At 38.0% G+C, this 14,552-nt stretch overlaps 2 protein-coding genes across 4 annotated transcripts in view; one reads left to right on the forward strand and one right to left on the reverse strand.

The window, feature by feature from the left end:
- LOC117178127 overlaps nucleotides 1-14,552 on the reverse strand; it is a 406,121-nt gene that overhangs the window by 292,992 nt on the left and 98,577 nt on the right. For 2 of the 3 annotated variants that reach the window (XR_004467801.1, XM_033369384.1), the window contains exons 2-4: nucleotides 9,081-9,305; nucleotides 8,961-9,004; nucleotides 2,740-3,391 (exon numbers count right to left, since the gene is read on the reverse strand). Coding sequence is in view for 1 of the 3 variants with exons in the window: in XM_033369384.1 (XP_033225275.1) it covers nucleotides 2,740-3,244 (505 nt within the window). In the remaining 2 variants the exon portion in view is untranslated. Of the gene's footprint in view, nucleotides 1-2,739; nucleotides 3,400-8,960; nucleotides 9,005-9,080; nucleotides 9,306-14,552 lie in introns of those variants that run through there. The other variant, XR_004467802.1, reaches the window with a different exon arrangement.
- The window catches only part of LOC117178128, a 311,787-nt gene that overhangs the window by 230,462 nt on the left and 66,773 nt on the right, over nucleotides 1-14,552 (forward strand). The gene's annotated exons all lie outside the window — the stretch shown is intronic.

Raw genomic sequence — 14,552 nt, forward strand, 5'->3', positions numbered from 1 at the left:
TACATACACACAAATAACGCTTTTTCTATAGTAAGTGTATGTAACTTCAAAATAGCCCAGTGGGCACAAAACTATGAAAATCCCAAGAATGTCCTTGGGACGTTCCTAGGAGGCCCTATGCCAGGCCAATTAACGTACCTAGGACGTCCAATGTTCTAAAGATGACCTAAAGCCGTCTTAAAGACATGGACGTCCTCGGGACATCTTTCGTACTGACATTAGACGTTTAAGAGTATTCGTAGGATGACCAAAAGACATGTTATAAAAGACGTCTTGGGGATGTCGAAAATCGTCTCTAGGAGATCCTTAATTTTTGTGCCCACTAGGAAGTTTGATATTAGCGTACGAATATTTAAAAGAAGAAGACGACAAAGTCCCAGATAATAATCCTGCGACGCACGCTTCAAGCGCGCATGCGACTTGCACGATGCGACCCATGTCGCACGCAAATGGCAAGCACATTCCGAGAATAAATGATGGGTAAGTGCTTGCGTGAAAAAAGATGATCATTTATATGAATACATATAAACAATGTATCAATAATATTTCGTATTGAGCAAATTCAATACAGTTAAATCAAATTAATATTTTATTTCTTATCAATTATGTATTTATTTTATTTCAAAAGATATTTTTACCTGCGCATTGTACATTCGCCAATGTCAAACTTCACGGTTCACCGGACATCGTTGCCGACTTTGCCGTCAGGCAGTTTATGTGAGAGTCAGGCCTGTACGACTGTGTGTTGAAGAAATGGCGGAATTCAGCGCCACCTACCACCATTTTAGCAACTAAGGCAATATGAGCATGCATTAGTGCGCATTTATGTATACATTGATGCTTTGAATGTCTGAAGGACAATTTTAGTTAAAGATAAACTTAATAATTAATTCAAAATTCAGCATATATTAATCAGAAAGTATGTAAAAATGAGTACAAATATTTTTTTCGTATTTTGTGTGTGTTTTTTTCAAGAATCTGTCATTCATTCTTCAATTTATTGTCGATTTAAAATTTCAATCACATTTTTAAAAAGCTAGTCTTGTAAAAGACACCTCATGCATATTTTGCAATTTTAAATTGATTACTTTTTGCATTTTTTACAAATAGAAACACAGGAAATACAGACAAAATGTGTGTAATAATTTGGACATATTTTCTGTTTAATATGTCCTTGAGTTCGCATTAATTACTTAATTTATCTTAAATTAAAAATTTAATTCAACACATTCAATCAATCAATGTACACAACCCATGAGCCCGAATCAATGTGAGTAGCAGGGTAGCCGCTGAACCGGGAAATGACCAGGAGTTTTTTGAGACCAGTAAAAACCGGGAAATGACAGTGAATTTTTTGGTTTTATCGGGAATTTTACAAATTTGTAGAGGAAAAATCTATTCAAGTTCGATTTTACCAATTTTAAATGCTTTCTTAAAGACTTGTACAAACAAAAATAAAAGCCTATAAAGTTGAAAATTTCAGATAACACAATTTTTTATTTAGTAAATAAATAAAAGTTTTAAAAAATTTATCTGTACTTTCATTAATAAAAAGTGAACAAAAACGATTTGACAAAACGATTTTAAATAAGTTCTGAATTTAAGAATTTTTTTATTTTAACGTTAAAAATTAAAGGGTTTCAATTTTTTAATATTTGATGTAAACTTTAAAGTTCATTGATTGATTTTTTAATTTAGAGCACTGAAAATGATAACATTTATTTATATTTTTTTATATTGAAAAATGTTAGTACCTTCAATTTTATAAGCGTCAATTATTGAGCATTTGAATACAACTCAGTTGTATTCAGTTTTTATTACCTCAAGTGGAAAATATTCTAGATTTAGTATTCCTTTTTTAATTTCATTGACCGTGAAAAATGTTTGCGAACCGGAAAATGACTAGGAATTTATTTCGTCGATTGAAACGGCCACCCTGGAGTAGTGATAAAAAATTCACGAATCGTCATAAAAGTCAGACCTTCTGACTTTTTTTATTGGAGGCAGCATTACTAAGAAATATGTTTTTTTACAAGAGTATAGATTCTTAGTCAAAAATGTGTATACGGAAAATTATTTATAACCCTTTCTGTCTCAGTGTCAATCAAGTAATTTCTTTCAAATTTTCTTATTTTTTGATAAAATTATTGAACTTCTGCAATATACTACATCATGTAGTACAATATTATGTAATACAATAAATATTAATATCCTACAATATTTAAAACTATTTCAGGGGATAATTCTGAGTTGACTATGAATAACTCTTGCTCAAATTCCTTCATTTTTCCTTAAATTTTTTGTGCATTTTTGTACACACTTTTAACTGTTTATTAAAAGTATTAGATTCAATGTAAACGAGTACTTATTATGAGGAAATTATTTTTGGAAAAATCATGTTTTATTTCTTGGCGAGCATGAAGAAGGTGTGCTATTTTGATTTACGGGAGCAATCATATTTAGCTTTTGCCGAAATGACGAAAAAAATTCTAAAAATTCTAAAAATTCTAAAAATTTCTCCAACGGGAAAATAAAAATCGCAAACGCTATGTTTCTCAATCTAATTAGTACAATTAGAAGGAATCAAATATATTGACAACACGTTCTTCAACGGAATAGAATAATCTTCACTTTGACGCTAAAATATAAAAATCTTAATTTTGTTCTTTTCAACGCTTATTACCGGGACATAAACATTAGAATAAATTTTGGACTGTAGTTCATGGAATTAAAACTTACTTCTGTAGACATAATCCTCTCCTTTTAGTCTTATTGCATCCTGGAAAAGGGTTTTTATAGCCGCCTGGTTACTGGAACCACAATCACAAACTGTCGCCACAACTGTAAAACCAGCTTCCTTGATTGCACGTACGACATCCTTCATGCCAGTTATTAATTGAGATGTGGTAGTCTGCCTACTACAAAAATTAAAAGTGAGAGGAAACTTGTCTCCAGACCCGATCATGCGCATCCTAAAGACTAGAGCGTGATCCACATATTTCTCGGTCCTCACATTTCCCCACTCCTCGAAACCGACTACTTTGTCAGTGGCCTTATCATAAAATAATCCACAACCCGGACAGATCCATATGACAAACGTAAATTTTTCTTTCTCCGTTTTGCAACCTTGTATGGCTTCTGCCAATCGTCGTTTGGTTTCTTCGGTGACTCCTGCGTCCATTGGGATGTTTTGCAACATTTTCCGTAATACTGTTAGACTGGGCAGAGGGAAAAATTTCCTCATAAATTTTGTAGCATTTCGGGGATTGTTTAAAGATCGACAAAGCTATAATTTTTTCTTCTGATGTGTATCTTCGGATATGTGGGGAATCGGAGATACTTCTTACTATGCCTACACTCGCCGACACTCTTCAAACCTCTTTTTCTCAGTCTAACAAAATCGAAAATTAATATTAAATACAGAAAAAGCTAATTGGGTCCATAAAATAGAGACCAGTCATGAATTCTTTTATATTTCATATTTATTATTCAAGCTGGACTTGCATGTTGGTGGTGGTAGTGAGAAAGTGTGCAGTGACTGACAGTGAGAAGTTTTTACAAAGGTTGTGTCGAAGGTGTGAGTGGAGTGTGAGGGTGGAAGTCCAGGAGGTGAGTACGGCTGTGAGGGAAGATAAGAATTAATTTACACTGTAGTTGGAGGGGGGGATTTAGCTAAATAGGGAAAGTGAGGTTAGGTTTGCAAGTTAGCGGGGTAGTTTTGTGTTCAGGATTTTGGGCCTGCTTGTCGGACAAGGGTGGTTTTTGTAGTGCTATGGGATGTAAGGTCTGAAAAAAGGGTGTCTGAAGGGGATGTGAGGGGTGAAATAGGACAAAGAAACTGAAATCTTAGGGCGGTTAGCGACAGCAGCCTTAAGAGACATCTGTTGGCGGCAGTGCGTACTTTTGTGTATGGATAGGTTACAGTTACCGACGGACGAGCGGGAGGTGGGCAGCGAGAGTACTAGCAGTGCTGGTAGTGAAGTAGACGGGGAGGAAATATCCAGAAGGACACGACGGCTAGTTTTGTGTGGCCCGGTGTCAAGTGGCGTGTCAGGGAGGGAAAAGAATCGTAGCGAAAGAAGAGATTAGGCAAGGAAGAGAGCGTCCGGTGCAAGTCAGAGGGAGGATCTCTTGAAGAGGAAAAGGGAAAGCAAAGAGAGTCCGGAGAAAAGCGCGCTAGAGAGTCCCTTTAAAAAAAGCGTACGAATACGTAGGTCACCGCCCCCCCCCCTCCTTAAAAATAAAGGTGCAGATGGAGAAGGAGTCTATCGGGGTGCTGATAGGCGAGATTAGAGGGTTGAGGGAGGTCGTACGGGGGGCTATGGAACAGATGGAAAGTATGAGGGAGGACCTGAGGGTAAAAGATTAGAGATGGGAAAAGGAAGTGAGAGAGCTGAGGGGGAAAGTAGAAGGATTTCAGAGGGAGTTGGTGTCGGTAAGGAAGGAAAAAGAGGATAAAATAAAGGAGATGGAAGAAGATATTATGGTGTGGAAGGAAGGGGCGGGAAAAAGGCTGGAGAAGGTGGAGGGCAGGTTGGGAATGGAAGCAGTTGACATGGGAGAGGGCCAGAAGCAAGGTATTTAGGAGAAAGTGGAGATCATGATAGAAGAGAAAGTAGGAGAGCATAGGAATGAAAACGAGGAGAGAGCGGATAGAGAAAGAATTACGGCATTTGAGTTGAGTATGGAGAGAAGAGAGAAGGCAGATAGGAGAAATAATATAGTGATAAGAGGATTGAAGCTAAAGAGCGGGGAAGAAAGGGAGGGGGTGGAAGCGCTGCTACAGAGCATGGGGTGGGTTAAAGGCAAGAAAGGGAAAGTTAAGATGGAGGGGAGAAAAGAGAATGAAGTGGCGGTGGTGAAATTGGAGAGCTGGGAAGAAAAATTGGGGGTAATGCGTAACAAAAATAGGATAAAGGACAGTAAGATTTCTATCGATCGAGATTTGACGAGGAAGGAAAGGGATGTTCAGAGAATGCTAAATAACAGGGCTAGGAAGGAGAGGAGGGAAGGGAGAGCGGCGAAGGTAGGGTATCGGAAAATAAAAATAGACAAGAAAATGTGGGTATGGGACGAGGAGAAGGAGGTATTAAAGGAAGTGCAGGGGAATTTATTTCGGGGGAAGTAGGGAGGTGGAAGTAAAGCAGGGGGGAGGAGTGTTAAAGGTGTTGCACTGGAACGTAGCAGGCGTAAAGAAGAAAGATGAGGATTTCTGGACGTATATTCAGGAATTTGATGTGATTAGACTGTTAGAGACGTGGGTAGAGAGAAAGGAATGGGATAGAGTAGAGCGAAAGTTGCCAAGGGAGTATAGGTGGAGGCTACAGGAGGCGGTCAAAGTAAAAAGGAAAGGAAGGGCTAGTGGGGGAATTATAACAGGGGTTAGGGATAGATTAGAGAAAAAGTTCATGGAGAGGGAGAGGGGGAGGGCGTGCAAATGAGGGTTGTAAAGATAGGGTCGATGTATGATTTTGTAAGTGTGTACAATACGGATGGAATGGAACGGATTAAATAAAGGGTATAAAATATACTAGGAGAGAGAGATGAGGGTATGGTGGTAATGGGGGGAGACTTTAGTGCGAGAATTGGGCGGGAAGGGGGCCCGTAGCGGGAAGGGGAGAGCTTTGAAAGAAAATCGAAGGATAAGATAATAAATAAAGAGGGGGATATTCTAAAAGATTGAATGGAGGATAGAGGGTGGGCGGTGGCGAATGGTATGGTAAAAGGGACGAAGTGGGAGTGTATCGGCGATAGATTATGTGATTATGGATATGCAAGGGTGGGAGGAGATAGAGAAATTCGTAGTGGAAGAGAGGTTGGAATCAGACCATCAGCCATTATGTTTGTGGATACAGGGGGAGGCTGGCGAAAGGCAGGGTGGGGAAGAAAGGTCGTTAGGGGAGAGGGTGTCATGGACGAGAGAGGCGATAGAGAAGCATCAGGAGCGGTTAAGCAACGTAAGCTTTGAGGGGGAGTCGGTGGGCGAGATATCGGAGGATCTACAAGAGAAAGTGAAAGGTTGTGTGCAAAATAAGGTATTTAAGAAGAAGAAGAAAGGAATGGTGAAGCCGTGGTGTGATAATGAATGTAAAATGATGAAGAGAAAAAAAAAAAGTACAGAATGTGGAAGAAAGGAACCGCGAAAAGGGAGGAGTACGTAGAAATGAGGAAGGAGTTTAGGGCGATTCGTAAGAAGAAAAAGCGGGAAAAAGAAAAAGAGCTGGAAGAGAAGTTGAGAAGTTTTAAAACAGAAGGGGACGTGTGGAAGATAATTAATAGGTTTGGGAAACGTAGGGTGGGCATAAGTGAGAAGATAGGGAGCGACGAATGGAGGAAAATTTTTAAGGATTCATTTCAGGGGTCAAATACACGAAAGAGAAATGAGGGGATTAGAAGAACGAGGGAGGTAGATGGAGAGGAGCTGAACGGCGAGGAGATAGAGAAGCAGATAGGAAAATTGAAAAAATCTAAGCCAGCAGGGATAGACGGGGTAGAGAACGAAACGTCGCTGTTTGACACACAAGAGTTAAGGCAGAGGCTGAAGGGGTTAGTGAAAAAAGTATGAAGGGGGATGGATTCCCAAGAGGGTGGAGGGAGGGATTGATCGTATACTATACTGTATAAGAAAGGTTATAGGGAGAAGCAGGAAAATTATAGAGGAATTACGCTCATGAATACTGCGTACAAATATACGCGATGGTGTGAGCAGATAGGCTGCGCAAGGATGTTGAGGGGAAAGGAATATTTACGTCTTGCAACACATGGTGGATAGAGAACTAACCAAAAAGGGTGCCAAAGTGTACGCGTGTTTTGAAGATCTAAAGAGCCCGTTCCCTTCGGTAGATAGAGGGAGGTTGTGGGAGGCAATGGAAGAGAGGGGGTGAAGAAGGGCCTGATCGAGAGGATAAGGGAGGTATATGAGGAAATAAAATATAGGGTGAAAGATAAGGAGGGAATCTCTGAGGGATTCTGGATAAATAGGGGGTTGAGGCAAGGGTGCCCACTTAGACCAACGCTTTTTGTAATTTTGATGGCGGATATGGAAAGTAAGCTAGCGGCCGGAGTGGTAGGAGGAGTGAGGGCAGGAGGAGTCAGAATATGGTCACTAGCATATACAGATGACATAGTGATGCTGGCAAAGAGCGAAGAGGCTTTAAAGGAGATGATGAAGTGGTTGAGAAGATACTTGGACAAAAATAGGCTAGAGTTAAATGCGGACAAGTCGAAGGTTATTCAGCAAGGGAGGTGGGAGAGATAGGGGAGGGGAGTGGAAGTGGAAAAGAAAAGCGGTACAGCAGGGGAAAAAGTTTGTGTACTTGGGTTTCCTGTTTCGATGGAATAAGGGAGTGTATGGTCATATAAAAGAGAGGGCGAGGAGGGTAAATGTGGTAATGAGGCAGGTGTGGGGCTGGGGGAGAGGTTGTTCGCAGATGATTTTGTAAAGGGAATGAAATTGTTTGATTCACTAGTGATGAGTGTCTTATTTTACGGTGTGGAGGTGGGGGGTTGGAAGGTAAGTGAGGAGGTAAATAGGATACAGGAGGGGTATGTAAAGTGGACACTGGAGTTGGCAAGGAATACGCCGAACTATATTGTTAGGAGGGAGACAGGAAGAACGTGTTTAAGGATTATAACAGGGAGTCGAGCGCGTAAATATGAGGAGAAATTTTTGGAAGACGGTGGAAGTAATTTGGTTGGGGAGTGTTGGTGGGAGAAGGAGAACAGACGTAGTGGTGCAAAGATGGAGGTGGAAAAGGAAAGGTATTTTAGAACGAATGGATTGCAGATGGATGAAGTTAGCAGGAGGCACGAGGAAGAAAGGAAGGTATATGAGTTGGTTCAAAAGAATAGCATGAAGAAAGAGAAGGCAGAAGGAGAGGAGAGGATAAGAGAGTCAAGGTTTAACGGGAACTATGTGTGGATTATGCCAAGGGAGAGAGCGCAATATTTTTGTGAAAAAGGAGAGCAAGGTAGTCAGAGACTTATAGCGAGAATGAGATCCGGTAGCATGGAAGGTTATAATAGGTTCTGGCTTTCTACAGAGAAGACAATGTGTGAATTGTGCGGGAAGGGGGACGCAAAGTTGGAGCATTGGTTGGAGGAACGTGAAGAGGTGGAAAGGAGGGGAATAAGCATGGAGGTATTGTTGCATGAAAGGGGTGACAAAAGGGCAGTGGCATGTGTGAAGGGGGTGTTGGGTAAGATGGAGAAAAAGAGAAGGAGGGAGGAAGAGGAATGGAGAAGGAAAGATTGTAAATAGGAGAGGAAGTAGATGTAAGAAAAATGTAAATATTGTAAATAGTAGTTAAGTATTAGGTGTTAGCCGCGGAGACAGAGGCTGGTAATGCGGGGCATAGCGATAAAAGAGCGAAATACGTGCGAGGCGAGGCGCAGCGGGGAAGGTTAGGCTATAGAAACGAGCGGATTAGCTATAAGGTGTGGATGGATGGTGCTTTGTAAGAAATAGTTTGAAACAAATTTTGTAACAAAAAAATAGAAGTGTAAGCAAGTCAATTCTATAAGGCTAGCAGGCCGAAAAATAAACGTTTATCTATCTATTATTCAAGTTGTAATTATATCGTAGACTAAGTTTCTAGCAAAACTATTTTATAGCGAAACTGCTTTCTATTGCCAATATTTTTGCTATTAAAATTACTTTCTATCAAGAGAATATGAACACATTGTATTATATTGAACCTCCGTACAAGTTTGCAAGCTTATACAAATAATATTAAAGTACATAATAATAAGTAATATTTTACTTGTATAAATAATCATAAATCGAAAGTATTCATAGTCAAAGTACATCTAAAATATTTGAAAATTTGACTTCCCATGTGTAACATATAATACATATACAATCTTCCGAAAAAGCACTAAATCTCCACCAAGCTCAAAATTTCACATTTCTGGAAAGTTTTCTTTTAAGAAAAGGACACTTTCTCATCCAATTTACATACCTGGTGATCTTTTTCCTTTTTGCCGAGTTTTCCTCTTTTACTTCCTGCAATTTAGAATAGAATCTTTTTTCTAAAGGGTTCCTTATTTCAAAAATGCGAAAGACTGAACGATTGTTATACCAAACACGAAAGCTGTGATATTTCGTGGCTTTCGGTCTTTTTGGTTCAGGGTTCTTTTCTTCAAAATCAGCACGTTCCTTTTTCTGGAATTCTCATCCATCTCCTGATTTGGTTGATTGACGCCATTCACCAACATATTTTCTGTAGCTCCCTTAACCCAGCCCGTACCATCACCATGCCCACCTTCTCCTTGTAACGCTATCATATGATTCTCCTTCGTAGGATCTGCAAAATTACAAGCAAAATTATGGAATTTTCATGTATAATATATATTGATAGCTTATAACTCCAAGAAAAAAATCGAGTAAGTTGAAGAGGTATTTAGAAGATCTGAAAATATTCAAAATGAATTAAAAATTTTATATAAATTCAAATCATTTAACAAATTTTTACGTATACCGACAAAATCTGGCTATTCGTATCGAAATTTCAGTGTTAATAGCCCACAGCCTAATTTAAAACAAAATATACGTTTTTAGATATTTAGATTTATAAAATTTTACAACAAATGTAGAAGATTTTTAAGAATTGCGAAAGGCTTCCAAAGTATAAAAAACATTTTCTTCAGATTCCTAGGAATATTTAAAGTAACTTTTTATTTTGAAAAATTAATTTTTAGAGAATATTTCAAGAGATTCAAAAGATTCAAAAGATCTCGAAATTTATCAAAGTAAATCTGAAATATTTTAAGAACGGATTAAACAAAAGTTAGAAATAATTCGAATAATTTAAAAAGATATGTAGATGATCTGACAACATTTTAAAAGTTTTTAACAATTTGAATAAATTTAAAACAACATCTTTATGTTTTATGAATCTGAAATTAAATTTCAAAGCTTTTTAAGAATTTTTATACCATTTAAATTAAAAATAATTTAACTTTTAATTTAAGAATTGATTAGTATATAACAAAAATGTAATCGCTTAATTTGAAATATTTCTACTTTAAAATGGCTTAAAATGATTTGCAGCTCAGTGTTTATTACTTGGAATGGCAAATGTTTTAGCTTTGGAGTTTAAATTTTTTTATTTCATTGGCCGTGAAAATGGTTTGTAGCTTGGGAAAGCCCGGGAATTATAACCGAAAAACTTACCGCACTAGAATGTTTAGAACCTTCAAGTAACCAACTTTGTCCGTGCTAAGTAGAGTAAAAGCAATTTTTCGCAAAATGGTCCGTGAAAATAAATTGATTAGAAGAAATAATCTCTTAAAAACTGAGTTGGGACCACTCTTCATTTTTACAAAGTTCAACCCACGAACTTCCCCGACTTTTTCCTCTGTGAAACAGGTGACTCACAGATTATTGACCAGGCGCTCGTCCTCTCTTACAAGCGTGTACATTACATTCGTTGCGATCAATTGCTGACATTTCGTTAATATTTATAAAAATAAAAAAGAATTGTTTACAAATATCATAACATAACCTTACTATTATGAGAGACAGATGACAGCGCGATCCTCTTGCGTCTGTACGCCCCTCATCAACAAACCTATTTGCGCCACCTACCATCACTTTTGTAGCTAAGTTTCTACCATCTGTGCCCCGTCTAAGTTCACTCTTCGGCCATTTCTCTTAGACATAGTCGTACGGACCTGTTAAGGGTCAAGTTGTGATGTAAGAGTTATGCTTTTACAGTAGAAAATAGCATCGAACTTTATAATATCTGTTAAAGTTATTTGTCTGTTAAAGTCTGTTAAAGTTATTTGCAAAGTTTATTTTTAAAAATATTATGCACTTCAGTTGTTTTAGACAATAAGAAACATCATTTTGTACAATTATAAGTGTTTTTAAACGAAAGGACGAAATTTTTGGTGAAAAGGAATACCTTCGATATTGTGGTCATGTTCATTTCACCAGTTCACAAAGGACCCCGCAGCAAATGTACATGAAATGGCTTTTGGTCGATTTTGATTAACCTTCGTAAAATTCTAGTTCTCAATGTTTCGATCAAAAGTGTTATGGGGCACAAAGTCCGAAAATGGACAGTTTTCGAGTTATAGAGGGTTAAACATCCAACCCTTTTAAGAAACATTACCAATCATCTCGAAAACTGCAGCTCTGCGAAAAAAATGTTCCCTATGAAAGTTATTGGGCTCTAATGGGGAAATGCAAAGAAAGTCATGGCCTTAAGATACAGGTCATTTTTCAAGGTCATTCAATGTGACCTTTTCATTTATTGCTAATATTCAGCCAATGAGGACAAGATATAAAGAGGAAATCCATATAGAACCCATAAAAGGAAGAAATGAGAATGACTTAGTCAATAGCCAGCCAATGAAGAAAAATCATGAGAAGGATGTTTTCAGGATACGTCCTTCTTGACTCTCACGTAACTTACGCCCTTCTTGATCCCTCTCCCCCTTGAAAAAGAAAACAAAGGACAATATAATATAAAATGGGTATTAGCGCGCGCAGCACGCATGTATGATAAGCCCCATTAGTACTTTTATAATCATAAGAACAATAACTTCAGAGCTCTGCTATCATTTTTTTGCGAGTCATTTTGTGTTCATAAAGAACGGGCGATTTGTTTCTGAGTACATATTGCCGTTACAGCGGGCCAGTGTGGTTCACTTGTTTTGGCTGTTCTTTTATTTCTTCTAATTGGCGATTGCTTTCTGCGTACACATTTACGATACTACGAGGCAGATTGCTACATGTGATTTTGTTATTCTGTTTTATTTTCTCTGAATTTTAATGTCTTTGTCCTGTAACCAAAGAACAGTTTGGAGAATTGTCAAATTTTTGTGCTAGAGTTCCCCGTGAAGGTGGTTACAATTATGTGGAAAAGAGAGATTTGCTGATGTTTCTATGTAAACTGCGTCAAGGTCTATCGGATGCTTTTCTCAAGGTCATGTTCCAATACCCTAGTAGACAGTCACTTAGTGGAGCCATCGCCACGGTCAGACAATCCTTCATGCAACGTTTCGTACTTAACAACACCGGATTCGACGCAATTGTGAGAGAAGATTATATTGGTAGGCATGTTACAGCCGTAATAATGATGCTGCTATATTACAACATGAATTCGCAATAGAGGCTGACAGAATTCGAAGGTGGTTCCAAGAAGACGATATTGTCATTGTTGATAGGGGATACCGAGATGCAACTAATATTTTAGCGCGTTTGGTTATTATCTGGAAAATGCCAGCTCTTCTTTCACGACATTAGCATCAACTTATAACAAAAGATGCTAACAAATCGCGTCTAGTGACAAAGTCTAGATGGATCGTTGAAGCTAGGAACGGACACATCAAATCAATTTTCAAATTCTTTCAGCAAGTAGTACAGATACAACACGTTCCGAACCTAGGCGATTTTTGTCGGATAGCCCGAGCTATAATTAACAGATACCATCCATTAATTTTCATGGAAGGAGCTAATGCCGAAATGGCTAATGAATTACTTGAAAAATCTAAGGAACCGAATGTCGTGCAAGCGCTGTTTGAGGCAGAAAAACGTTCAATTAGATGTGGGCCAATTATTGAATTCCCCATTCCTGGCACTTGAATTCTTAAAAGAACTCACAGTCAGGGTTTATCAATTTAAACTTGCACCTTCTTACATACAAGACAAACTGCAAAGAGACAATGATAAAGAATTCCACATTGAAATGCTACAAGGGGATAATCGAATACCACAGCCAGGATTGATAAAATTCAGAGTTTTTACTCGATTTCGAAACGCGTCTAAGCATCAACTCTGGATTAATAATAGACCGAATAGTGATGATGACATGATGGTATGGCTGACGATAAAGAACTTAATCCTATAGGAGGATATTATTGTACATACCAGTCAGGTGCTAGAACGCTTGGAACTTGTGCACATATAAGCAGTGTATTATGGTTCTTGGGGTATGCTCGGCATTAAGAACGAATTCGCTTTCCATCACAAAGGCTGATTGAGACCATAAATGACGCAGGAAATCGATTACCAGGAAAAGATATTCAGTTACCAGAAGTTTCCTTCGTTGGCTAGATCGACGACATCCTGGTCATCTCTTGCCTTCATTGGCTAGGCAATGACTAAATCTTGCTTATGTCTTGCCTTTATTGGCCGGATATTGTCTAAATAAAGCTCATTTCATGCCTTCATTGGCCGGATATTGTCTAAATTAAGCTCATTTCATGCCTTCATTGGCTAGATATTGACAACATCCTGGACAAATCTTGCCTCCATTGGCTAGATAATGACTAAATCTCACTCATGTCTTGCCTTCATTGGCTAGATAATGACTATATCTCGCTCACGTCTCGCCTTAATTGGCTGGTTATTGTCTAAATGAAGTTCATTTCATGCCTTCATTGGCTAGATATTGACAACATCCTGGACAAATCTTGCTTTCATTGGCTAGATAATCACTAAATCGCACTCATGACTTGCCTTCATTGGCTGGCTATTGACTAAGTCATTCTAATTTCTTGCCTTTATGGGTTCTATATTGATTTCCTTTTCATATCTTGTCTTTATTGGTTGAATATTAGCAATAAATGACAAGTTCACATTGAATGACCTTGAAAAATGACTTGTGTTTTAAGGCCATGACTTTCTTTGCATTTCACCGTTAGAGCCTAATAACTTTCACAGGGACCATTCTTTTCGCAGAGTTGCAGTTTTCGAGATATTTGGTAATGTTTTTTAAAAGGGTTGGATGTTTAACCCTCTATAACTCGAAAACTGTCCATTTTAGGACTTTGTGTCTCATAACACTTTTGATCGAGACATTGAGAACTACAATTTTACGAAGTTTAATCAAAATCGACCGAAACCCATTTCATGTACATTTGCTGCAGGGTCCTTTTCCAAATTCATTCTGGGATGTCGATAATTGAATTTTGAGGTTTAGAAACCCAAAATGAATTGAAAAGATGTTTAATATTAAAGATAAGAAATACGTATAATTTTCTAAATACTTCTTTCTGTTGGTATTTCGTTCACTGGCATTGAAGGTAAAATTAGAATATTTGAAGTTTACATTTGAAGTTTACTTAAAAAGTCTAAAGTTCAAATTTGGACTCCACAAAACAGAATAAAAAAATGGAAGGGATGCACTTCATCGGCACGCGTGCGACATGCATGAGGTGCGACACATATGTTACACATATGCCGACACATTTCTTTGTTGACCTGCGTTTATTTATTTTTCATATGGTTTTGTGTAAGAATGCTCCTCGATTGTTTCCGCCATTTTCCGATCGAGCCGAAAGGTTATGATTCACAACATTTTAAATAATAGTTAACTTTTCCTATTATCAATGCATTCATTTACCGTGGGATTTCGAATATTAGGAATTCTTTCTCACGAAACGTATATACGAGGGTAGTTCAATAAGTCCTTATAATGACCAACAGATGGCGCGCGAATCGATATTTTTTTATCGATATTCTAACTGTTAAGTTAGCCGTGAGGTCTGGACGTTAGCGATTAAACGCGTTAAACTTAGATTAGGTGGTTCGACACCCGTCA

Source organism: Belonocnema kinseyi, chromosome 8, assembly GCF_010883055.1.
Source record: "Belonocnema kinseyi isolate 2016_QV_RU_SX_M_011 chromosome 8, B_treatae_v1, whole genome shotgun sequence".
In the NCBI taxonomy this organism is placed as follows: domain Eukaryota; kingdom Metazoa; phylum Arthropoda; class Insecta; order Hymenoptera; family Cynipidae; genus Belonocnema; species Belonocnema kinseyi.